Source organism: Euwallacea fornicatus, chromosome 21, assembly GCF_040115645.1.
Source record: "Euwallacea fornicatus isolate EFF26 chromosome 21, ASM4011564v1, whole genome shotgun sequence".
Classification (NCBI taxonomy): domain Eukaryota; kingdom Metazoa; phylum Arthropoda; class Insecta; order Coleoptera; family Curculionidae; genus Euwallacea; species Euwallacea fornicatus.
This window is the reverse complement of record NC_089561.1, coordinates 3,604,151-3,631,550: the sequence shown is the minus strand read 5'-3', so window position 1 is coordinate 3,631,550 and position 27,400 is coordinate 3,604,151. Positions and strand designations below refer to the sequence as shown.

The following is a 27,400-nucleotide window of genomic DNA, read 5'->3' as shown; positions in this document are numbered from 1 at the left end:
CTGATACTGGGAAAATCGTGTTTCAAGTGTTGGGAAAAAGTTTGATATCGTTCAGCTAGCTATAGCTTGTAAGAGAATAAAATGAAATAGATGGAGTTTGGATTTTGCGCTCGAGGCTAGGTAGAAATAGAAATAGCCCTCAAACTTTTGATTTGAGAGAGCATTACAACATAATTCTCCCAATTAAAACTTTCAAATACATGTAAGTCCATGTAGAAGGATCATCATGACTCATTCATGGAAAATGGGCAAAAAATTGCGTTGTAGAAATCCCAGTTTTAATTAAATTTTCCACGACATAATGGAAATTAGCTTTCAAGGAGCATCGTGCCTTTCGAACTGGCACTTAGACCAAATAGAAACAGTTACGGATATTTAACTTTAGAATTCAATTAAAGTTCCGGCGATTTCTTTGCAGTTCGAGCTGCATTTTTATGCTACCGACGCTTGTTTTAAATAAAGATCACGTTTACAAACACAATCATGTTACACGAGTCGATCAGATTCCTTCACAACAAAATATAAAATTTCTCCCATAATTCCTATCGATAACATGAGGATTTAATTCCATGTTCCATTACCTGCGCATTGCCATTCTAAATAGGTATCGTCACACTATTACTCTAAAATTCGTTAGCATATTTCAATGGAGAGCGCTATGTGAAGCGAGTAGCATTTATTATCCAGCGAAATATCCCATCTACGAAAATATGCAATTTCTGTATTGTAATGCACTTGGGAACTAGCTTCGTATGGAAAATTGATCATTAAAATTTTGATTGTACCCTGACACTATTGTCCTCGAGCTGAAATTTATAGAAAAATTTCTAAACGTAATTGAACGTCATAATCAAGAGGAACTCTCAATATTAGAAAAATTAGAAAACTCTCGGCCCCCATCTCTCAGTGTAGTGCGGTGTCTATAGAAGTTAATTGAATGTCTATTTTCTGTTATTATAGAGAATTTCGCGTAATTTTGAGGCTAAAAAATGTAAATTCCGAAGCATACTGCACATCACAATTACAATTATGGAGAAGAGAACTTAAATTCTATAGTTACGATTCAAAGGCGTACGGACCATGTTGATTGTTCCTCATCTAATGGCATAAAGAATGAAGAACAAAGCCGTCTGTAATTAGAATAATCTTTTGTGCATTAAACCTACCTTTGACTGAAACTAATGCCGGCCGTGAGTTTTTATAATGAGTATTCTTTGTAGCAGTCTGAAGAGTTTCGGTATGCCTTTCGTTGGAAATGCGATTACGTTTTTGTCCCAGTTATAATCCATCCTTTTCGGAAGGGCTCCTGTTTTATTTCGAATAATGATAATTATAATTTTAGAATAGGTGCTCATTGCTTCGGCAGCTGTTGTTCTTTTGTGTCGTCAACGCGAATTTAAATTTCAAATTAGAATTGCTCAAAGTTTTTGCTCAGTTAAGGCTTACCTGAGGTTCGAAGTAGAGGGTCTCGTGAATATCGTTTCGAGCCTCCGTGGATCTTTTTCTAATGCGTGGGAGTTCGAACAAGTAGAATCCTTTCAAGCTGCCAATCTGGAATAAAAATACCATAATGAGGCCAAAGCACAAAAAAGCCGAGTACGGTACATATACAGGGTCCAGAAATTTTAGGGGCCTGCCCACGGGGTTGATCTGTGATAATTTTACATGAAAATAATAACGCTTAGTGGGTTTCCGCAATTTATTCCTAATTATTTCGATTCGATTATTTCCCAATTGCTTCAAACAGAGCAGTTGAAAATTCAACTTGTATCTCCTTTGATATTTTTTCGTATATCGCTTTGTTTTTAAATTTTAAATGTGCAATCCATATTTTTCCATGTCCCTGCCACATTTAATAAAAGACAAAAAATAAAATATAACGCATTAAATATTCAAAATCTCCAAAAATCCTTTAAACTTACTGCGACAAACTGGGATATATGTGAATTCGACCTTCTAAGGCAGTTTTTTAACACCCTGTACCTTTAAAATGGAACAGTTGCGGACATATGCTTATAGATACTTATATTTTTATTTTGATTTCAGGAAACATCCTGTATTATCGACGATACTTAATGGCGTTCTAAACGAAAATCCGGAAAACCGAAACGATAAAAGACTGACGAAATTACCAAACTTCGGACGGTTCCCCGGCGTATTCAATATTGAAAGCAGGAGTTTCCGCCTGTTGGAAACTTTCGAGCGGAATAACGTTTCAAACTGATTTTTATTAATTAAATTTTAATTAGGTTGCAGGTAATTTTGTTGAAGTGTACGTCAGTTCGTCAGACTTTTATCTACCGACGTCCATGCATTATAAATTAAATGCTGTTCATTATTTACTGAAGTTGATCTATCGCTTTGAAACTTTTCTGTCAAATAATACATATTCTTCGAAGTTTTGATCATTTAAGCGCATAGATGTGGGAGCTCGTACAGTCGCATTTCAATTAGAAAGAAGTATTACATAAGCATGTCAGACAAGTGGTCATCGAAAATTGTCTTGAGGAGAAAAAAGGATGGTTCGACTACATTATACATACACAAAGGACGAAAAGTCCCGCATAAATTCATTAAAAGTTGAGGAATATATTTTTTACGAAAATACTGAGACGCGCCAAATATTGTTTTTAATCATGGGTTTTTGATGTAATAGAAATGTATATAGGGGCAACCATGTAGTATATAAATGAACTTTTAATCTTTTTTATAATGAAACACCATGTACATGTTGTTATAACATTTTTAAGTTCTTTGAAAAATTCTGAACATGTTTCATGTAACATACTCATGTCGACATTCAACAGTTTGTATAAACTACTATAATTCAATTTATTAAATGTTGAAACTGTGTCCCGTTGACCTAATTCTAACCTGAACTAATGCGACAGCAAGCAAGCCGCAATTCGAATTTCTGAAAAACTTTCTTTATTATTTGATGACGTTTTTCTTGAGAAATTTGATATTTTAATTTTTCTACATTGTTGGGTTTATTTAAGTACACCCTATGTTTCGGACAACCCCATAAAAATGTCCATAGGAGTGAGATCAGGCGATCTCGCAGGCCACTCTAATAGCGATATTGCGCAAACATTTCAGTAACTGTCGAATTTAGACGTGAGTGTATTAAACGAAATATTTTCAGAATTTCTCGAAAACCTTAAAAACGTCATAATATACATGGGGTTTCATAAGAAGAAAGTGAAAACGTCCATTTATATATTACACGGGTAACCCTCTTATGCAAGTCCTTTACGAAAAAAAATGCACAACAAAAAACAGCATTTTAACGTGTTCCAACAAATTTATTAAACATATTTCCGTAAATTTTTTAACGAATTTATGCGGTACTTTTGGTCCTCTATGTATGTAATTTATGGGAAGCTAAAGACAATTACCTCGTTACATGGAAATGATGATACGTTTAGAACACTTAATTGTTTTCGTCCCTGGACTTGAGAAGTGGCCATTGGTCAGTGGAGTGCCATAAAAATAGGATGACTCTGACAGCATTTACCATTGGACGCGACTTTGGTCTTTAAACCACCTAAATTATTCAGTTACACGACCGGCGTTGGTGAAACAAAATGCTAAGATCTAAATTGCAGTGTCCACGGGAAAGACTATATTGAATTATTAAAAAAATAAGTGACTTCCCATAAAAAATTCAGTTTGAGTTAAATCGAAGCGAAGAAGTTCGTAATAATTTCGAGAATCGGTTGATTTCTCTTTAACATCTCTTAATTATCTGCTAGAATTTTCGGAGAAATTATGGAACTTTGTTCACTTTTTTATCGAATGTAATATAGCTGAATGCTATAAATTACCAAGAATTAGACACGTTGATCTATAGTTTTGGAAGTAATAGTAGTTCAACCTATAAAGTTCAAATAAGTGCTGTAAATGGGAGAAATTGTAGTTCTAGCTATTTCGTGTTTGTACTTAATAATTCGTGTTTGAATTAGTTAAACCCGAAAAAGGTTTTCCTTTTGCTATTTCAAATTGTTTTCCTCAAAGTTTCGTTATTTGTTTTTAGTTATATTTAACATCTTGTTAGCTTACTCTTTTCTCATTTCTCGCTGATATATCTTGGAGAAATGAAAAGTGAGAAGAAGCGAACCTAAGGAAATCTGAGTAAAAAAGTAAAATCATTATCAAACAAACTGTTTTGTATTACATTTTCATCCTTTCGTTTTAGCAGTAATTGGACCAATTTCCCTTTGACGTTTGCCCTCAAACATTAAAGAAATACCTGTTTTCTTTAAACGCACTGTTGCTTGAATATTTTTGTTTTGTTTCATTGTTAGCATTTCATAAATTAGTACCTGAAACGATGCTTTAAAGACAGAATGAACTCCGAACGTAAACTGACTTGATCCTTCCATAAATTTCCAGCGAACATTTAAAATATTATTTCAGATTTCCCGGCAGTTCGGTAGCGTTTTTGAATTGTGTGCACAAGTACACAGAAATTTGTCTTCAATGACTAATAATTACATGATTCACTGGTGGGTAGAGTTTATTAAATATTTGTTAATGGACTTAATTCAGCCATAAATTTTTAATAAAGTCCCCAACCTACGTTAACACTTAAAATTACTGGTTGAAATTCATGAGTTTGGGAACTCCAAAATTTCCAGATTTCTCCAGAATTTTGTACTGCGTAGAAGATCCGAATAAATTATCAAATGGAACTAACATTTTCACTCGATGTCAGACACGCTCTGGATAGATATTCGCACCTAAAATCATTGCCCTAAATCCCTAATTCCGAAACTTCGTTCAGGCCTCGCGGAGTGCACCGAATTTCGAAGTCTACAAGAATCATTACCATATCATAAGATTACTGTGTGCCATCCGAAATATCCCCTACATAAAATTCAATTTGTCAGCGAAGGGGGTGCCATAAGAAGAAGAAAGAAACGTTTAAACCTCCTAAATAAAATGGCCTCGAGGGAACCAAGGAAGGTAAGTAAAAAAATCTTCGTCGAGAGACCCTCACGCAGTATATTTGAAACCAGAATAACGATTGGAATTTTATATGCAAACAAAAAAGTATTCGCTGGTCCCATGGGGCCGCATAGAATAAGAAATAAGACAGGGGGTGTTACGAAGCCTCGTATAAGAATTGTAAATTCGGAAATAAATTTACCCGCATCAAAGCTGAAGTTAATTTCAATTAAGTACAAGAGGTAGTGAGGTTAAACCTGCACTCTTTCAATCGAAACTCGCATTGCTGATACAGTATTCCAGAAACAATTGATTACATTTCTGGGAATTGGGGGCTTAATTGTCCCAAATTACCAGGTTTAAAGCCACAATGGCTTCAACTAATGTGCTTCTGGTGGATTACAGCCGCCTTGGATCATATTATGTGAAAACGTAGGTATATCTAAGACCTAATGCCAATTACACCAATTTGCATTTAATGGCATAATACCCTTAGCTTCAAGGCATACAATAGAACAGGCAATTACATTATCCTTCCGAATTGATACAGTTTAGGATACAAAGGCAAGTAATACATTCTAGAATGAAGCGTTATTGCGAGGGAAACACCCAACAGTCTGGGGGGAATGTTTAATACGAAACCATAAAAATATAATTAGAATTGATTCTAATTTGCATGTAAATAAAAAAAATAAGGAACCGAGTTCCTTCACGTAAATCCTGGGGGATTCCGCGTATAATGGAAAAATGAAGAATAAAAATATATGACGGAAAATATATGAATAAAAATTTTAATACCCCCTAGACAAAGGGGCTTGTTGTTTGCTGTAGGCAGGATAAAGATATCAACGAAACCTCGGCAAAATCTGTTAGAAATTGTAAATGCAGTGTCGAGGAGTGCCGCAATTTTATTTCCCCCAGTTTTACATGACTTGAACCGAATTCCTCTTACGCAAAACGACACGGAGTGTTGTCTTAACTCGAAACTTTCTGATAATAATTTAGCTGCACGGGAAACGAAACAGAGAAATTTAGTTGCGGTTTATATTTAATTACATGTGAACACGTGCCTTAATTGAGCGATACAACAGTGGAAGTGCCTTAAGGAAGGCCGAGAATTAATGTTGTAACAGTTGAGGTCTAACTGGCCCTCCAGACTGCGGTGTTGAGCCAACGCAATTAGCTGAATACATGTCAAACATACCTATCTCGTTCTGTTAATGTGCAGGTGGAGCTTGACTTGTGGGTATGAATTTTAGTGCTGCAGACATTTGAAGGATTGAGGATAGAAACGGTCATGTTCATAGCTCGGGTCCTACATGGAATGGTTCCAACCCGAAGGGTAATAACTGGAATTTATTTCTCGTAAATTTCAGATTCAAAAATACAGGGTGGTCCAATTTTGTGTAGCAGGACTTTAACGGTCGAGAGAAAAAGTTATTTTAAGAACACGTCACATGAGCATAGGCTCGTAAACGCTTCGTTTTCAAGATACTGGGCGTTGAAAACTAAAAAAAAATATTTTCAATTATTTTTTAAAATACTCCAACCTCTGAAGATATTTAAACCAAAAAGTCGCATTCAATAATAATATCACGGTCACGAACAACCAGTGCCGTAGTTGCGACGTTCCGCCACAATAAAATTCAATAAATTACTAATACGGTCCCGTCTAAAATCAAATTTAATTTCATTCCCTGAGCGAGTGATTCATTCTCTCATTTCTGCAAAAAATGTCTGTTTACATTTTTTCGTATGTGGCTCCGTTGTGTAATAAATTTATATTTTTTTTATTAGGTTGAATATAATCTGACATAAAAGCATTGCTCATATAATCGGAAAAGTTTATTATTGTTAATGATACGTATTGCATAATTAGAAGTGAAAATTCTGTGCATGCATCTCTAATGCGGCCAATAAGTTCTTCCCTTGTTTCTACAGGAGTTGCATACGCTATGTTAAGGACTTTAGGTTATTTGTTTTGGTGTAGTTTGTTTAGTTTAGTGTTAGTTAATTTATTTGGACTTCTATCTCTTAAGTTACGCCCATGTATATCGACATTTATTCTAAGAATGCTATCTGGGTGTCAGGCCACAGTGCCCATCAGGCTATATCCAAGGGTTCTTTATGGCTGGGAAATAGGTTACTTGTCAAAAGAAGCTTTCTAAGTGGGACCATTGCCGCGATCCGCAATATTCCCGGAAAAGCGACTCGTATAGGTATTCGCTAGATTTATGGCATCCGGCGAGGGCATAGCGCTGTAAGGGCTCTTGGTGGTGGTGCGCCCCTGATTGGAGCTCCTCAGGTTTAGTACTTAAAAGATGAGTGAAGAAATTTTCGCCCCTTTTTTCTCTTCTTCTGGGAACGGTGTCATCTCCGGACACGTAATCGAAAATGTAGTCCGTAATCCGCCCAACTAAGCAAATTCCCGATCCACACTTAAATCGACAATTCTTGTCATTATTAAAATAAGTGAAATTTAATGCACTCCACGTTCGTGAACCAAATTGTTGTTCTCGTGGTTTCGTTTGTCGAGGGAACCTTAACACACTTGTTCTTTTAAAAATCCCCATACAAAAAAGTCCGATGGGGTTAGACCGGGGAAACGTAGAGGCCAAGCGACGAGCCTCCTTGTTCCCATCTATCCTCCCGGAGAGTTATGGTTCAGTTCCTTACATTTCTATGAAAATGAGCAAGATGTAATAGATAAGAGGGTGTCATGGAAAATAAACATCAACCTGCCAAATGTCATAACTTACACGCAATGGTTCAGTGGAGCATAATTATCTTTAATTAAGAGTGCCTCGCCTATTTGGGATACAACCTGCACATCTTCTTTGCACAAATTCTTCAACACTGTCTACATTCTCTTTGCACACAAGTGTTTTCAACGTACCCTATTTTTTTACAAGTGCAGTTTTTCTCTGTGCAAGTGGTTTTCACTAAGTGACACTTTTCTCACTCTTTTAAAACTAGGGTAAACTCAAGAAAGGTAGTACGGCAGAAAGATATTTGGTTGTGGATATTTTACATAAAGAGTGAAATGGTATAAGATCCGGAATCTTTTAGAGCAATGGACAGTTGAAAATTTTACAGGCCCCGAAAAGCCGCTGAAAAATCAGCAAAGGACAGATAAGATTCACTCCAATTGGCGAATAAAATAAGAAATTTAAGTGGTTCTTCAACGGTACTATTAGAATTTTTATAGCAGCAATGCAAATGAAAATGCGATAAGATTACAAAACACAAGTTTTCAAAAATCAAAAAATGAAATTTCCTCAAAGTGGACAGCGTTTCCCGAAACTTTCTATAATTTTGGTAGTCTTTTATGCATAGAACCACCTCCTAAAGTTTGGCTAGGTACTTCAGGGACACCCTATATAAACGCCATAACGTAATAGCTTGGAAAAAGTTGAAACTGGAATTTGTTAATAAAGTGCAACGTGTTAATGTTACTGTTACTACCTGTTAAGCCAACTTAATGGATTTGCTTTCATCTAGGTAATCCGAAACTGTTCCTACCGCACTGGGAAGTGCGGTTGATCATGTTCAATTATAGGAGAGGATGTTGAGCAGATCTTAATCTCGACATGATCCGAGTTGCGGATGAGGGTCGGAGTGAGAGAGAAGAGTGAGCAGGTTTACTAACGTCCAGTCTAACGAAGGATGGAAAAAGCACCACATTATTAGAACCACAAGAAGGGAAAAAAATGTGATGAGCGCTAATTGATCATTGGAAAAATGCTAGAGAAGTAACCAGTTCTTGAAGAATTGAAAATTTGCCAGATTCAGAAAGAAAGACACGCCCCTAATACAAACACTAAAGTAGGGAGAGGATGTTAAAATTTACCAAATACGAGCAGCGTTGAAGATTGCAAAGAGGATTGAATTAAATGGGAAACAAATGATAAGAAGCAGCTGAGAGTTCAAAAAGGAAGATAAATTCGGCGAATGTCACAACCGCGCAGAAAGGAAACTCTATCAAAAAGAATAAGACACATATGAGTACTTGAGTAACGAAAAAATTAAATAAACCATAAAGGCATAAGTAGTAAAGGATACCAGACGGCTTTTGTTAAATATTAATGAAGCTGCCCTAATGACCACTCCAAGTATACAATTCCCTCCGCATTTCTTGGAAAAAAGGAGGACAGTTTGTACAGAGCGGGTGTGTTGGGAGTTGAAACGAAAATTGAAAATGAAGAAATAATTAGTATCAAAATTCTACAACAAACGCAATAAAAGGCCATAAATTGAAGTCCCAGATGCTGTCGATTCACGTGCCCAGTAAACTTTTAAAAATTCAAAAACACGATATCTGTCCATCCGCTTAAATTGGAAAAGTTTCAGGCGAATCTCATTTCCAGTTCTGATATCGGCAATTAAATTTGTGCCACTTCCCACGAAACGACATTCGCCAGGCAAATTCGGAACGAAAGGTACACGAAGTCTCTTTTTGTACGCTTTTTGTATTTTATAATTTATTGCCAGATAAAGCGAACCATTGCGGCTTCTAGAGGCAAAATATTTCACCTGTCAACCCTGGCTGCCTCCCATTCTAATTCTAGTTCAGCTTCCGCCTGATAGTAAATGTTTTTGTGTATTTTCCTTTCGAATACGTTTTCCTATTTATCTGTCTTTGCCCACTGAAATGAGTCGCTTTATCAGCGCGATGAGCTCAAGTAAATATTCACCATCAGAATCACTTGAAGAACGCAGCTCCATCGGGAAAGTATCAGGGGCCAGTAATTTGTTTTCGGTATTTCCCTTTAGAGAAAATGAGAAAGAATACCTCAAAACCTGTGATAAACATGTGGGCCAAAAATACAAATGTTAGTCGTTTGCCAGCTGCCTTGAAATATGTGAAATATTTAGTAGAATTCATATTTCATACAAAGGAATAGCGGTTGCCAGGTTTAGACAGGTACGTTAAGGAGAAAATAATGGGACTTTACCTTCCTGTTGTGAAGTAATATTGCTAAAACGTCATATATCGCCACGCCACAGCGTTACCTGGGAAAGATTAGAGGGCTCCAGGCAATTACTGACGTCCTTTTCGAGTACACACCTTAAATTTTCGTAAAGTAGGTATATAAGAACTTAAAGTTTAACAATAACACTCAAACACCGGCCCTAGAGTACAACCTCAAACACACCGTACAATTTATGGGCTGGAAGGCACAAAAAGGAATTTCGACGGGAAACCTTTCTGCAGCGAAAAGGGTCACATATCATCAGTTCAAGAGATCGAGTGCTAAGTATCCCCACAAAGAGGACGATTTTTAAAAAGGGTCTCTTGTATATTCCCCTGATGGATCGATAAAATATTTGAGGTGGATACTCAAAATATCAATGAATTTAATGCTCTTGCGGTGTGTTGATGCGACATGGTGCTGAGGATTTCTCCCGTATCAGCGACAGGGCCAGGTGCAGTTATAAAGCTTGTCTAACTAAAAAAATTGATCCAAGCTGAAACTTCTCTCCTTCGTTAAGGCGGAAGTTAGTCAACTCCGACATGATCGAACGTTTTTCTAATATTTGCCCGGGAAACTTTAAACTTACAGCACTCCCCCTTTTCAATAATAATTAAAGATAGATTAGTAGATTCAGTTTAAGACACCTAAATTGATTCTGGCGTACGAGCAAACTATTTAAAATTCTCCGAGGGCGTCAAAGTTTCAAACCTCGAAAACTCCGTTTCTAGTTTTAAACCTAAGTTTCGGAAGAAGATATACTTAATTGTTTCTTGAGTAGTTCGAGGCTCTTTAGGAATCTCCGAACTTTCGCAATTAGTTCGATTTCTAACTTTCTATTTGATATTTGTGTACTTTCCCTGAATTTATTGAACATCGATCATCCACAGCTATAAATCAACATCTCGAAATGCTTCAGTGAGGCACTTTCCTAATTAAATATTGTGTTTAAAAATTAGCAAAGGGAGATAGAGAGATCGGGGCAAACATCCTTTGGTAACATTCAATAACTGAGGTGAATAATTTTATCTGGTTAGGTCGGGTTCGTGGCTTTAATGTCGAAGTAAATTGACCGATTAGGCTCAATCCCAACCCGATTGACTTGAGCCCTCGCAGGAGAGAACGTCCTGAAGGTATCAACACCCATCTGGAGCTCCTAGATCAAGTTCCATACGTAGATGCTGCTGGTTTAAAACCATGGATTAAGGCATCTTTTAAATGCAAAATAACCTAAACAGGTTCTTTAAAAGACATTTTAATTGCGCCTTTCTGACTGCACTACTTCCGACTATAATTTAAGCAGCGTCAAGCTTAATTCAGAGAGCGTCAAGTGTACTTCAGATTAGTCAACTGTATCTCAGAAAGCGTTAAGTGTAATTGAACTCAATCAGCTACAATTCAGGAAGGACCAGTGGTAATTCAGAATAGTCAACTGTGGGTAATTGAGAGAACGTCGTTTGTTTGATATTCAGAAAATTTTTAATTTAATTTGCATTAAAAAAAAAGTGGACTGACGTCACACAAGAGAATCAATTATCGCCAACCAACAAATATAGCTTTATCTTTGTCTGTTGCAATGCGATTTGCGCGCCTAGTTACTCCGTTTTCGGGCGAATCTTACCTGGTGTTGACGCATATTTTCGGAAATTTTGAATATTAAATTGTCGAAATTTTGAACGCACAATATGGTTGTTGCGTATTCCTTGTATTCCGGTTCCTTCTGGGTTTTCTTCGTATTTACTGGGTGGCCCATTTAAAACAGTCTCTTTGAAATGTCTTGAATGGAAGTTTTTTTTCGGAAAACTCCGAGACACGTGAATTCTACTTTTAACAGGGACATTTTTAAATCATAAATTCGTACGTGCAGAGTCGTCCCCCTAAACAGGGTGGCAACCCCTTCAAGAAACTAAATAGTTCGAAGGGTCAAGTGGTACATCAAAGCAAAGGTACACTGACTTTCAAAAAAACCGCAACACCACGAAGAACGCATTGTATGTATTTGAAATTTTGGTATGATTTTAGACTTGTAAAGAGAAAAAAAATGATAAAAATTTCAAATTCGTATTTTAATGCGATATGAAATTTTTCTTTACTTTTTTATCTATGACGATCGTTCTTTTTGCAAATTTTTTTATAGGCGGATAGCGATAAAGGTATTATTGTTAGTGCCATATTGAATGTGTGGTAGTGCAAAATGCCTCGTGTACGCCAAAATGCAGTTTATCGGCAGTTAACTCCCTTTGAAAGGCGAAGAATTGTTGGTATGCATAAGGCACGTTTGCCTTTCCGCGAAATTGCACGTAGATTAGATCGAAACGCATCAACAGTGCTAGGAGCTTGAAGAGATTGGTCTAACGAAGGATCAGTAAATCTTCATCGTGGTAGTGGCCGTCCAAGAATGACGAACCAACGCGAAGACCGGCGACTTCGTCGTTCAGCGACAGGCCCCCCCTTTTGAAATAATTCCGTCTCTTGGTGCTAACTGGGTAGCCACCCTAAATCGAAGGGTCTCCCTTGGTACGATGTATCGCAGGATTCGAAGTTTTGGACTAAATTCATATCGTCCTATGCGTCGGCTTCCATTATCACGAAACCACAGGGTGGTCCGGCTGGAGTGGCGTCGTCTGAGAGTGCAATGGGTGAATGAGTGGAGAAGAATCGTATTCAGTACTGAGAGCCGATTTTGTTTATGGCGATCTGATGGACGGTTACGTGGTAGAAGGCGCAGAGGAGAGCGATTAAATTTGGACTTTTTGGAAAGGCGTCATTCTGGTTTGACACCAGGTGTCATGGTTTGGGGTGCCATCCAGTATGGTAGTCGGTCTCCTCTTGTTTTCATTTATGATAGATTAAATGCTCAGAGGTACATTAATAGTGTCTTAGAACCGGTTCTTGTACCATACATCCACGACCATCCTGGAAGCACATTTCAACAGGATAATGCGCGACCACATGTAGCCAACGACACTTTGAGGTATTTGGAAGCTGAAAATTTGGATACTTTCCCTTGGCCAGCTGGGTCTCCAGATTTGTCCCCAATAGAGAGTCCATGTACGGGATATAATGGGTCGGAGACTTCAATGTTTCGCTCGCCCTCCAGAGACCATAGATGAACTCCGCGAGCAGGTGCAGATTGCCTGGGATACAATACCACAGGAAGATATTGACAATTTAATTTTAAGCATGCCACGTCGCTTACAGGAACATATTAATTTAAGAGGAGATACCATCCATTATTATTAAATTATTATTAAATTTTTTCACTTATTCACAATAATTTTCTTTTGATATTTTGATCGTTTTTATCTATTACCCGACCCAACGTAAAGCCAGAATTTCAAACGTGTACGATGCGTTCTTCTTGGTGTTACGGTTTTTTTGAAAGTCAGTGTATTTCAATTCTCTTTACAAGTATGTTAAAATGTTTTAGCTCCGCCCTTAAATATTGCAAGAAACCGCTCTGAAACGTCGGTAAAATAAATCGAAAAAAAAGGCCTGAACGTAACAATACTAACAAACTCACCAATAGTATAAAAAATCATGTTTATCGTCGAATTGTTAAGATAAAGTGATGGATTTTATTCCGATTTTAAACTGATCAGAATTGTACAGCGAAATTTGTCGATTTATCCGGCGATTGCAAAGCATCATGATTTACACCACTGCAAAGAGGATTGAAATTGTCATCATCTATTTCAAAAACAATGAAATAGCCGAGAAACTGCAAACATTTTTAATGGGAGGTATTCCGGTAAGAATCTGAGCCATCCCTATTTGACGAATTTAATATTTAAATTTATGGAGACTGGATCCATTGCTAACAAAAAAAAACATGAAAAGCGACACACCGTTACCAGCAAGGTTGGACAGATTGAAATTTTTGGACATATTGAACTAAATCATATAAATTGAGAAAAATTTATTTCAAGCCCCCGAGAATTAGAAGCATCAGGTTTTCCACGTAGTGGTATTCAGAGGATCTGGAAAAAGAAGAACTTCCATCCTTATAAGACGCATTACATTCATAAGCTCGATGAAGATGATCCAGATCGCCGTAAGAAATTTTGTGGTGATGAGTGAAAGCATTTTGATCAGTCCCAGGTTTTTATCGCAGATTTTGGAGTAATGTGGATCCTAGAATTATGAGAGAACAGCACTCACATTATCCAGAAAAATTGAATGTATGGGTTAGGAAATCGTATTGTTGGATCATTTTTCTACCTGATAACCTGACAGGTGAATCTCACCTAAATGTACTTCAAGCCTTTATCGACCCTCACATTGTGGATATCCTCGAAAACAACGATCAGATCCCAGAAAAAGTCGTATTTTTCAACAGGATGGCGCTCCGCTCCACTATACAGTTCCTGTACGCAACTTTTTGAATTAACATTTTCCTGAAAACTGGATTGACAGAAGAGGTTTCATTGGATGGCCTTCAAGATCGCCAGATTTAACACCACTGAACTTTTTTTATGGGGTATTTAAAAACTGTTGTTTATAAAACGAAGTCTACCTCTTTAGAAGATCTCCGTCACCGAATAGTGACAGGATGTCGTAAAATAACTCCCGAAATGCTACAAAATGTTCGAGAAGAGGTTGAACAAAGACTTTATTATTGTGTGGAAGTAAATGGGTCGAAATTTGAACGCTTAATTAAATAAAACGATATTTAAAAATTAATTTTTTTCGGTTTATTTCACCGATGTTGTAAAAGGGTGTTTTTTATATTATTTAAGGCGGAGTAAAAAAATTGCAGCATAAATGTAAAGAGAATTGAAATACTTTTGATTTGATGTGCCACTTGACCCCCGTGCCATTCAAGATTCTTGAAGGGGTTGCCATCCCGTTTAGGGGGACGACTCTACACCTATGGACTTGTGATCTAAAAATATCCCTCTTAAAAGTAAAATTAACGTGTCTTGTAGTTTCCCGGAGAAAAACATTCCATTTAAATTATTACGGGTGTACTGTTTTAAGTGGGCTACCCTGTAGGAGTACGTTATAATTTTGTTGATAATTTAATGATTATTTTTATTATAATATAATTTTATTAATTAATTAAATTTTAAGAGCAACTCTGCGATATTATGTCGAAACACTTAAATAGCCGACGTAAACCATTCGCCCCGTTTTTAATTTAATATTTGGAACAGAAGGAAGATAACGGCAGCCCTCTATTGCCTTTAACCGTTGTACGAGAGGTAAGTTTATTTTATATTATTAAAATTGAAAAGTTCATTCAAAACACTACGTTAAAAAAAATGTGGCCATACGGTCTTGAGACTTCCAACTTATCAATGCATTTTTAATGCAATTGAAAAAACATGTGCTCTTCCGAAAAATTACAATAATTTGCATATTAGTCGAGATGGTAATATGGAACACGATTGTATGTATATATATGTAATAACTTTTAAAATATGGGAAAAAAAACTGTCATGCATACATACAAAATTATTAATCAGTGGTGTAAAAGAGCGAACATTCTGAAACGAGACGAACTCTTATCCCTAATTATCAGTGCGAACGAAGATAGCGACAACACCGAAAGTGATTATCTGTCAAACCCTTGGGTAGAAAATAAAGAAAAAATATGTTATTGCTTTTTGAAACTTAATTAACTCATTTTAAGCAAAAAGCATTAAAGTAACTTTCAGGTAAGTTCACATTATTTATTGCATAATTTTCGCATGCATACGTATCTATTACCGTTAAAACTCAGTTTAATCCTAGACGTCCCAAAATTTTGTCAGGTTTGGCAACACTGCGTATTGTTTGTGTAATATAATAATAACCGGATTATGGTAAAATATATTTCCTTTCCCGGCAACGTTCCATAAGCCTTTTTAAATCTGGTCGATGTTCAGAATGCAAACATACATGTCAAGTTTTCATTTGAAGTCTTGTTTTATCATTTAATAAGAGACAGAATTCATAGCTTTTTGAATACAAAATTTACTGAATTACACTTCACGCTTCTTTATAAATTATACATAACAAGTCTCAATAACCCTAGCCGTTCTGAATTAAACTTCACGGCAATAGTGCCTATTTATTACGGCATTTAATATTGATAACCCTTCACAAGCGACTCTATCCCTTGATTCATGGCAGCCTACAAAACCTATTTATTATTCTATGCAAAAGCACTAAGAAAATCTACATTTCGAAGTGCAAAAAATAGCGTATATACCTCCTGGCTAAAGTGTCATTTAATCCTTTAGTGATTTACTGCCGTCTCTCTGGTCCGGCACCAAACTTCTCTGCAGGATTAAAACTCCTACTTTAGTCTCTTGATGTACAGGATGTCGGTTTTTTTTTGGAGCAGGATTTTAACCACGTATTCTACGTATAAAAATAATATTAATTTGCTTTACGAACTATATTCTAGAAATGCTTTGTTAAAGAAATACAGAATGTTGAAGTTTGTTTTTTCCAATTTATCTTTTTTAGCTCTCAAAGTTTTTGAGATATTGAGTTCAAATTTCGAGCATAAGCTACTTTTTGGGGTCTACATGATTAGAGAGTACTAGATGATCGTAAAAATCTAGACGATGATATTTTTTAGGGTTTTGACCCTTTTTATCGCCCAAATTTTTCCATGGCCCACTGCATAGTATTTAATTTTATAAATTAAAATTGCCTGTTGAATTGAGAAACTTCTATGTATTTTAATCATTTTAGCATCTGTCACGGATTTTCAGTTATTTGCAAAATGGTGAAGAAATGCATGCTACTTTTTTTATCTAGTGGGTTTAGTGGGTTTCTGATATTTCTCACATTCGACTGATATTATACTTCCTGACGCACAACCACAATGGAAATCGAAGTGAGGACTTATTTATTGACGATATACGAGTAAAACGTATTTTTCACAGACGAGAAATAAAAAATAATAGTAGGTAGGAGGACAACAGTAAATACAAGACAGCGATAATTTATTCGATAACAAAATAATTTGAATCGACATCAAATAATTATTATTACAGAAATTATTCGAAATGATCCCCATTAAGTCCCATGCATAAATTAGAACATCGTCATGAAGGCCGTCAAACATCTCGCAACTTCTGAGCAGTTATCCTAAGAGCAGAATTTGTCACTCGCTCTTTAAGTTCGTCTTGACAATTTACAGGAGCGGAGTACACGTTTTTCATCATAAACCTTCAAAAATAAAAATCTAGAGATGTTAGATCGGACGATCGAGAAGGCCAAACGATTGACCCGTCACGACCTAATTATCTTTGTGAAGAATTTCAATGTAGTCAATCCCTTACCACCAGAGACTAATGGGGAGGACATCCTTTTAATTATGCTATTTAGTTATCTCCGAAATTTGAGTTAAATGTTTGAAAAATTTTGCGAGTTATAAAAGGTAATTTGGAAAACATAAAATTTTAACACCCAGCATTTTCCCTAATAAAGCATTCTCAAATATACAGTAATGGCCAAAAGTAGATAGACAAACAGAATGTTTCAGTTAAATCGTGCATGTGTTAATTGATCGGTTTCGTGTGCATGTATGTTATTTGTCGCAAAACACGTTATAAGAAATAATAAACAAATGTTGGTAAAGTTACTTTATCGTCGATAAAAAAATAAATCTTTGGAATTCACCTGATCAAAAGTATATAGACGTGGTAAAAACAGTTGAATTTACTTTAAATTTTTAAGATATCAGAAAACTAGTAGTAAAATTTGCATTTGGTTTATAGTTCATAACATGCCTCGTGGTGTAAAAGTGTCCACTGATTTAAAAGAACGAATTGTTAAAGCTTTTGATGAAGGTGACTGGCGAGTGCAAATCTCCCGCAGGTTCGATGTTAAAAAAGGCACTATTTGGGCTATAATAAAAAGATATCAAAGAATTGGATCAATTAACCCGAAACTAAAAACTGGACGACCAAGGAAGCTAAGTAAAAGAGATGTGCGGAAAGTAAAGACTATTTGTTCGAAAGATCCATTCGTGTCTTCTGAGAAAACTCGATCTGAGCTGGAGGTTTTAGGAGTTTCTGTGTCTTCAAGGACTGTAAGACAAAGACTAGTCGAAGAGAAATTATTTGCACGCAGGCCAGCAAAAAAAACCACTTCTCAGTAAGCAAAATCGAAAGGCCCGAATGGAATTTGCCAAACAACATATTCATTGGCTGAAACAGAATTGGAAACGAGTTTGCTGGAGCGATGGATCTAAGTTCAATTTGTTTAATTCCGATGGCATTCAATATGGCATTCAGTAGACGTCCCACTGGTCAGCGATTATACTCTAAATACACCAGATCCACGGTTAAGCATGGAGGAGGATCGGTAATGATATGGGGATGTTTCAGCGGTTTTGGTATTGGTCCATTACATAGAATAAATGAAATCATGGGCGTATTTCTGTACCGGGATGTACTTCAGAATGTTATGTTACCTTAAGTTCAAGACAATTTACCCTTAAGATTCCATTTTTAACACGACAACGACCCCAGACATTCCTCAAAGTTGATTAAACGGTTTCTTGAAGAAGAAAAAGTACCGATTTTGAAGTGGCCTTCCTAGTCGCCCGATTTGAATCCCATAGAAAACCTGTGGCAAATTGTTGACCAAGGATTGAGAGATAAAATTATTCAAATTGCGATGAACTGTTTATTAAAATCCAAGAAAAATGGCAAAATATCGATCCAGCAATATTAAATAAATTGGTTGAATCAATGCCGCGTCGATGTCGGGCAGTCATTGACAATAATGGGTATTTTACCAAATATCAGTGCCTTGGGAAAGGTCCCAATTAATTTTTCAAATAATTTGAAGGAAATTGTTATGTTTTTATTTTAATTTTTAAATTCTCTATCTATTTTTGACCAGGTGAATTCCAAAGATTTATTTTTTTATCGACGATAAAGTAACTTTACCAACATTTGTTTATTATTTCTTATAACGTGTTTTGCGACAAATAACATACATGCACACGAAACCGATCAATTAACACATGCACGATTTAACTGAAACATTCTGTTTGTCTATCTACTCTTGGCCACTACTGTAGATTTTATAGAAAACTAGTGTTATTTTCATGTGTAGAACACGTGATTGAAATCCTGCCACAAAAAGACCGGACACCCTGTATAGTAAAGTATTTGTGTTAGTGTTAAGTATTACTAGAAGGCATTGAATAACAATGTCGTGGCGGCACATGTGGCCATAACTGCGGCAAACTTTACTATCTACGTCGAGATCGCTTATCCCGTCTATGTCGCCATATAATATGTATTTATGTTTGGTGTGAACTACTTCAGGTTGATTTTAATATATTTCGGTTATTTCTGAGTGCCTGTCATTTTAAATCCTAGAGGGAATTTCACGCACATTCACGGGGTTCCTCGTTTCGGGGCCTCTCATCGCTCATAGAGCAGAGACAATAATGGGCAGGTGCAACTCCCACAGTTCTCGACAGGCGAAAGAGCAGGAAGGGAGCTTCACTGTTTATTGAGTATTTGACTTTCGTAATTATCTCCCTGGCTTATACTGTTCAGAATATTTACGATATATATATATATATAAGCAAAATAATATTTGATGACACTAAGTCACACAAACAATTGCTGGACTATTTGCTTTTGTGAAAACGTGAGGTATCATCGTAAACCCGTATTAGTAGTGGAAGTCGGTAATCGAATTATAGGGGTATAGCTCGGGTTAAAGTTTAGAACTGCCCCAGTCGATTTAGTTACTCCATAACTATTGCTTCCGAAGTAATACGGAAAGTTTAATTTGAGGGACCCGTGATCGGAAGTTTATGGGGTTGCTATTGGATTTTAGGTTCGGTTTACCTTTCTGTTTACGACTGTTATAGTTTCTCTTGACTACCACGGGATTTGGAGCGCGGCAAACTACAACATTGTGTAGGCAGTAAACCCAATAACAGTAAAGGAAAATTCTTAATTAAAACATAATAAAAGAAAGTTCCGGGTAAAGGAAATAAGTAAGTCATCGCCATCTTCAAAACGAGCAATAAATTTAATAAAGGACCAATTCTGACCACAAGTGTTCATTTGGCAACATGTTTGAGGACTGTTTATTGTCTACTAACACGCAAACAATTGAATGGCTTGGGGAAAAATACTGGACCGGTCCCGATTGTGGTCTGGAAATCTGGAAAACATGGTTAATTCGGTCGTAAAAGTTCTAATTTATATTGCCATTCCGGCGAAAACCTGTTTTAGAGAAATCGAAATAGTGAAAAATGTTAATTGTGTGCAGTTGCAGTTGGGCGCATTTATATATCCCACGGCTTTATGTCTTTGTTCTACTCGGTTTTTTTCACACAGCAATCGATGCTATTTGCGCTACTGTGAGATATGGATTAAATGCAAATTGTATTTTAATTACTTTTGCTTACAGTATATTGCTGGCAATTAGGGAATATAAATTGAGGGCGGAATTTAATTTGATGATTGCACATAAAATTGTTTCGTTCCTGTTACTTTGCAGGAAACAAAAAAATTTTCCCAAATCCCTCCAAATTGAAGTTTAATGTTTTAACGCCCCAAAAAGAAGGCAAACAAAAGTTTTAGTGTTGTTTTTGATGGACAAAGATAAACTACTGCACGTCCCACGTAGTTAACTGGCCCTCCAGGATTAATGAGCCACTCTAATATCGCCATATCCATCTTGGATCTTTTTAGACGCATTTCATCACCGCTATTTAATTAAGTGTCTGAACATTTTCAATATACTTAAATTTTTGATATAAACACGTTCTTGGCGTTCGGATTGATAATAGAGCTGAGGAATACGAGGGATCTAACCCGGGAGTATAAATGCGCAGCCAGAATATTCACCGAAATTTAGGGAAATTAATAAGTCAAGACTGTTGCTGACCCCTGGGATAAATTATTCAATAGTTTTGGGTGCGGCTTAGAATACGTCGGTTTGTCAAAATTATTAATCACCACCGATGAACCAGGGACAATTTCTGGTAGGGATTGAATGCATACAAAACGACCTCAACGTTTCCAAAGGAGAAAAGCCTTTTTGAAAAATAAATGGTAGCTATTCATTTATCGGAAATCTAATGGGACAGCTCTGGAGCAGTGAACCGTGAAATACATAATAAATATCTTCAAGTGGCGATATGAAGTTATAGCGACCACCGCTTTATCGAACTTATTAATATCCCCTACGACAGGTCCGATAAATCAATCCATTCCCTCGTATGAAATATCGCGAAAATATGCATGAATTTTATGATTTATTACCTCATCGCTATCACATTGCGAATGACCCTCATCGGATTTGTTTCCTAAATATAAGTGTTCGAAAGGTGATCGTGAGAAAGGCCTCAAGTAGGCGCACTGTCAAAGGCATTCTTGGATAAAGTCATATTTTTGAACTCACGTCAGCTAGATCTTCGATGGCTTAATCACCACATCACACGCTCACGGTGCACAGCCTGTGCGAAGTTTTTTTTTAATTATTGATCACCCTTTGTATATAGGCATAAATTATTCAGACACTCGGGAAAATACATATGCATGCAATAAACCAATCGCTTGCCAAATTGAGTTTTGGTGACGAAACTGGCAAACAAACACTAAATTTGCGCCGAGTAAGTGCAAGGCAAACGGAATTATCTGAACTAAATATGGAGGGTAAACAGCCAAAAAGCCATCCGACTGAATTAGATCGAAATTGTCGCGTGTATAAGGCCTGATGAAGATAAGACAGTTGGAATGCAAAGACCATTAACAGGCAAAATAATCCAGGCAGGAAATAAAGGCCGCACTGTATTGCGCTACTACTAAAAGCAGAGAGGCAATATCCATTAATGATATGCAACGTGTTCCATTAGAGTAACGTTATGTAATTTAGAGGTGACAAGAGAATCAGTAAAGGTGCGCTGATTATACAGTAGGGGCGCATGCATATCTCAGTAACTATGAGAGAAACAATTAATTGCTCATTTTCGATTTCTGTCCTTCATCACAGTGTTTACGGGGCTGTCCTTATTTCTAGGGGTTGTATTTGCGTGTGCCCGGCCAAGTCCAGAGGAGTTTCTTTGACGCGAGGGGACCAATTTTGACGATGGTGGATGACCAAAATGAGTTTAGTCACTTACGAGGAACCGTCAAATTCCACCAAACACCTCGAAATTCTAAGGACGATGGTAAATAGCTTTTTAGAAGATTTGACTGTCGATTTTAACTTGAGGCAGCACCAGCATTGCAGCCAAGAGATACCCAGGAAGCTCTCGCAAACGTTTGTGGATCGTTGGTTTAGACCTTCGACGCTGGAAACTTGAACTGTTAGATTTCCCAATCGCACTCTGCAGGATTTTCGCCACTGGGGTACTATAAAAGCCCAAAAATTTACATCCCAGCAGTATGTAAATGGAAATTGCACCAACGTGTAACAAAATGTATTCACTTGATGTGAATGAGATCCAGAATGCCACAAATCAGTTTGTAAATGTGAACATTATGAGGGGCGCGTTTATACTGCTTTGACGCCGCCTAAACGCCCAAGCGAATATGTCAAATGGTTTGAACACCTGATTAGTTTTCAACCATCATGCCGTTCCAGACCCACCTTCGGCAAATATGCCAAAATAATCCGATGTTTAGAGACAATACGCAAAATACGATTTATTTGTTAAATGTAACGATTTAGGTTTAGGAATGCGGTAGGGCATTTCAGAGGAAATTTAATTGTCTTTCGGCGCCTTTGCTAATATACAGGGTGTGCTATTGCAAAAAAAAAACACACTTTAGGCGGGATCGGCGGCTAACTGTAAAATCATTAACTTCAAGCCTCCCTGCGCAAAATATGATTCCCCACAAGAAAATTCGTGAAATTTTCCGAAATAATCTCCAAAATTTCTGCTCTTTGCGGCTTTAAATCTCGCAGCAACAGAGATTTTATCGGGGTTTTGATTTTAACAAAAAAATACTAACATTGATTAATATTTGGCAAAGCACGGGAGATACACTGCCCCGAAAAAGTCTGTGAACACTCCGGCTGAAAGTCTTTAATTGTGGTGCAAATCAGTGAAATAATTTTTTTTTCAAAAAGCACAATATATTTTGAAAACTACAAAGAGTACGCTACATTTCAACATTTATACATAATTTTATTATAAAGATTAAACTGGAAAAATAGACATATTAATACGTAAACGCAAGCGGCACCGCCAAAAAAATTTTTGAACACATAAAAAATATTATTTAATTTAACATATTCTAACAAAAATTATTGCTTTAATAATTAGTGGGACCTCATTTATTTTTAATGACTTCTAAGAGACGTCAGTTCATGGTGTTTACTAATTTTTTCGTTATTTCTGGCGAAATTTTTTTCCATTCTTCCAACAGAGCTGTTTTCAATTCTTCTTTATTTTTTACTCCTCGTTTTCTTACGTTGCGACTGGGCCCATCCCACAGATATTCAATTGGGCTCCAACTCTGGAGATTGTGGAGGGGTTTTGAGTTGCTGGGGTGCATTATATAAAAGCCATTCTCGAACTTTGAGAGCACAGTGTTTTGGATCTTTATCTTGTTGAAATAGAAAAGACCCAGTCAGTTCTAATTTTCTAACACTTTCATTTAAATTACGTTTCAGAATGTCAATATAAATGTATTGATCCATTATACCATTATTGATATGCAAATTTCCAACTCTAGCAGCACTCATGCACCCCCATACCATAATTCCACCTCCGCCATGTTTAACGCTTCCCACTAAATTTACTGGTTTTAATGCTTCGTTTTTCTTTCTCCAAATTTTTGCTCTTCCATCCGATCCATGCACATTAAATTTCGATTCGTCAGAAAAAATGACGGTATTCCAAAATGTTTGAGGCTTAGGTACATGTGAGCTTTTATGAAGAAAGTGATACGAGGGTGTTTATTGAGTCGTCTAATGTGAGTGTGAAAAAACATGTTGTCTCATAAAGATAGTGCTATAACCTGACCTTAGGTATAAGGACAATGTTACGAACACCTGTTAGTGTCTTGTCACATTTTGAAAATGGACTAAGCTCGTACTAGTTGAAATAGATTATCGATGATAAAAGATGAAAAGGGCCTGTTTACTAACTTGCCAAAAATATATGGAAGTGTGAATGGAGTGATTCAGGGATGCGAGCGTGGGAAGAATGTGGAGGTTTGGGTGCCGGTTCTAGTGAAAAAGAACAGGCGCACCCAGGGTGACTCGGATACATTATGGGGGGGGGGGGCATTCGACCCCTGATCTTAGGGAAGTAAAGAAGTACCGCTAAGACTTGTGCTTTATTCCACCCTCCTCCATTACCATTCCAAAAATTTTCTGACATACAGTATCAGTCATAAGTAAAGCAACAAATAAAAATTATAGGTCCCTAGAAAATGAGCAGTCTTCTTAGGAATGATATACATATATTTTGATTCTGCACTTGTAAATATACTAAATAATGTACAAAAACTCAGTTGATTTTCTTTTTCTGCCCGATAATTTTCTACATTCCTTTGAAGACATTCCAAAAGTAAAGCAACAAAATCGTATTTTCACTCTCTATTAGTGACAAGTGAATTTCTGAATCTGTATTCCGGTTATTTTTATTTAATTTAACGGTACATAATGCCTTCTGGTTGCAGTTTTTGTCAGTAGATATCCGAAATTTGATTATTTCTAAGTGGCAGTCGGTAATAAAACAAATAACTATTGCAAACCAATTGCAACTGAATCGAAGCATTGTCTCTCGTACAATCAAACATTTTTCAAGTCGAGGAACTGTTGTGAATAAAGCAAAATCTGAACGGCCAAGAAAAATCAGCCAAAGAATGGACCAAAAAATTGAAAGTGCGTTCCGGGAAGATCAGTTTCGTTCTGCAATGGATATAAAAAAAAGTTGGAGCTTGATGATGTTTCTGTTAGTACTGTTCGAAGACGTCTAACAGAAAGCAAACTATTTGGAAGAAAACCGGCCAAAAAACCATTTATTTCTGCGAAAAATAGACGACTCCGACTGAAATTCGCTGAAGAGCATATTAATTGGACAGTGGCAAAATGGAAAACAGTGCTTTTTTCGGATGAAAGCAAGTTCAACTTGCATTCAAGTGATGCTATTTGCTGGGTACGTCGTCCTGTTAACAAGAAGTTTGATCCGAAATACACTCGTGCCACCATAAAACATGGAGGAGGAAATGCGATGGTGTGGGGATGTTTTTCGGGAACTGGAGTGGGTCCATTGATTAAAATTGATGGGATAATGGACCGATTTCAACATTTACATATCATAAGAGACATGATGGTGCCATTCGCTAAAGAAAATTTGCCATTGTCGTGGGAATTTCAACACGACAACGACCCTAAGCATATTGCTAAGGTAATAAAACATTTTTTTGCAGACCGTAGCATTCGTGTAATGAAATGGCCTGCCCAGAGCCCAGATTTAAACCCCATCGAGAATCTCTGGGAAATCATTGACCGGAAAGTAAGACAGAAAAACCCACAAAAATATCAAAATTGCGACCAGCACTTTGACGTCATTGTTCGAGTTTGGAATTCCATACTAGAATCAACCCTTACGACATTATTGGAATCTATGAGTCGTAGATGTGCTGAAGTGATAAAAAATAAAGGGTATGCTACAAAATATTAAATATAATCTATTAGGTGTATACCTATGACTCCGCGTTTTGTTACGCATTTTCAACTGCTTGAAACTGTATAAATTTATTAACAATGTTTATTAAAAATAATTTCCATCGTTAATGACAACATTTTCCCAGAGATTAGGCAGTTTATGGATTCCATTGTAAAAAAAATTCGTCGGTTTTGGAGCGATCCATTCATCAAGCCATTCTTGGAGTTTTTGGCGATTCTGGAAGCGCCGCTCTGCTAAACCGTGAGCCATTGAACGGAAAAGGTGATAATCCGACGGGGCGATATCTGGCGAGTGTGGCGGGTGCGGTAAGACTTCCCATTTGAAATCCTTCAAGGTGTTCTTGACTGGTTGAGCGACATGAGGCGTTGCGTTGTCATGAAGCAGTATGACTTTGTCGTGTCGATCCGCCCATTCTGGCCTCTTTACTGCGAATTGATTACGCAACTGCACTAGTCGTTGGAAGTAACGATTGGCAGTGACTGTTTCGCCAGGTTGGAGAAGCTCGTAATACAGTATGCTGCGCTGGTCCCACTAAATGCAGAGCAATACCTTCTTCCCGTGGATATTTGGCTTTGCGGTCGAAGTTGTTGGCTTACCCGGGCTCACCCATGATTTTTTCCTCCTTGGATTGTCGAAGTAAAGCCATTTTTCATCTCCGGTCACGATACGATGTAGAAAAGACTTTCTTTAAGAACGTTCAAGCAAGATCTCACACGTCGTTTTTCGTTGCTCTTTGTTCCTTTCCGTCAATTCATAAGGCATCCATTTTTCTTCCTTTTGAATTTTTCCCATAGCGTGAAGACGAACCGAAAGCGTTTTCTGCTTGACGTTAAGGGAAGATGCGAGCTGTTCTTGCGTTTGCGTCGTCTTCGTCCAACAAAGCCTGCAGTTCTTCATCTTCAAATTTTTTCGATGGCTTACCATGCTCCTTGTCGTTGAGGTCGAAATCACCTGATTTGAAGCGCTGAAACTATTGTTGGCAAGTTCTTATAGATGCAGCATCATTGCCATAAGCCTCAACGAGCATTTGGTGAGGGGCAGTGGCGTTTTTCTTAAGATGGAAAAGGAAGAGCAAAGCTTCCCGCAAATGATGTTTATTCGGCACAAAATTGGACATATTATATTTAAACCTTAATTGCAAATTTTTAAAAGGTCATATAGCAATTATCATATATAAATAGAAAGCTGGTAATACGGAGCGAAAAATGAAATAAAATTCCTTAAATAAAAAAATATTTTTTCAAAGAAAATAGAACTAGAAATAAAAACGCGGAGTCATAGGTGTACACCTAATAAATATAAATGCATTCAGTTATATGTTGCTCTACTTTTGAAACCTTTGTAAGAAATATTTTATAATTTAAACTAGAACTCTTACTTTTTTTTTTATTTTGTTGATTATTATTATTGGTTAATAATATTCGTTCAACTTAGTAATAAAATTTTGAGAACCGTTTAACCTCTTTTAAGGATATCGATATAATTTAATTTGTTGCTTTACTTTTGACTGATACTGTACATGTTCTTTTGCAATGTCCATTCGACGCTGTCGATTAATTTTGCTTATGTATTTTTTCTTGCGAGCAACACGGCCATAATATTCACTTGAATGTAACGTGTTTCGGACAGTTTGAGGAGTAACACTCACATTATAATCAATTAATAAGTTATTGGCGATTTGTCCGGCACTTGTACTGGGTTTATCACGAACAGTTTTTAGAATTGCACGTTTGTGAATATTGTTAAGCTTACTTGGTCTTTCGGAACGAGGTCTATTTGATACCTGACCGAGATCTTTATACCTTCGGATAATGTAAAAAACTGTCGAAGGATTCTTATCCACAATTTT

General features: G+C 36.8%; 1 protein-coding gene across 3 annotated transcripts in view; it reads right to left on the bottom strand.

The window, feature by feature from the left end:
- Nucleotides 1-27,400, bottom strand: part of LOC136345810 (furin-like protease 2) — a 268,365-nt gene that overhangs the window by 110,655 nt on the left and 130,310 nt on the right. For all 3 annotated transcript variants that reach the window (XM_066294422.1, XM_066294423.1, XM_066294424.1), the window contains one exon: nt 1,447-1,551. In XM_066294422.1, the coding sequence (XP_066150519.1) occupies nt 1,447-1,551 (105 nt within the window). The remainder of the gene's footprint in view (nt 1-1,446; nt 1,552-27,400) is intronic.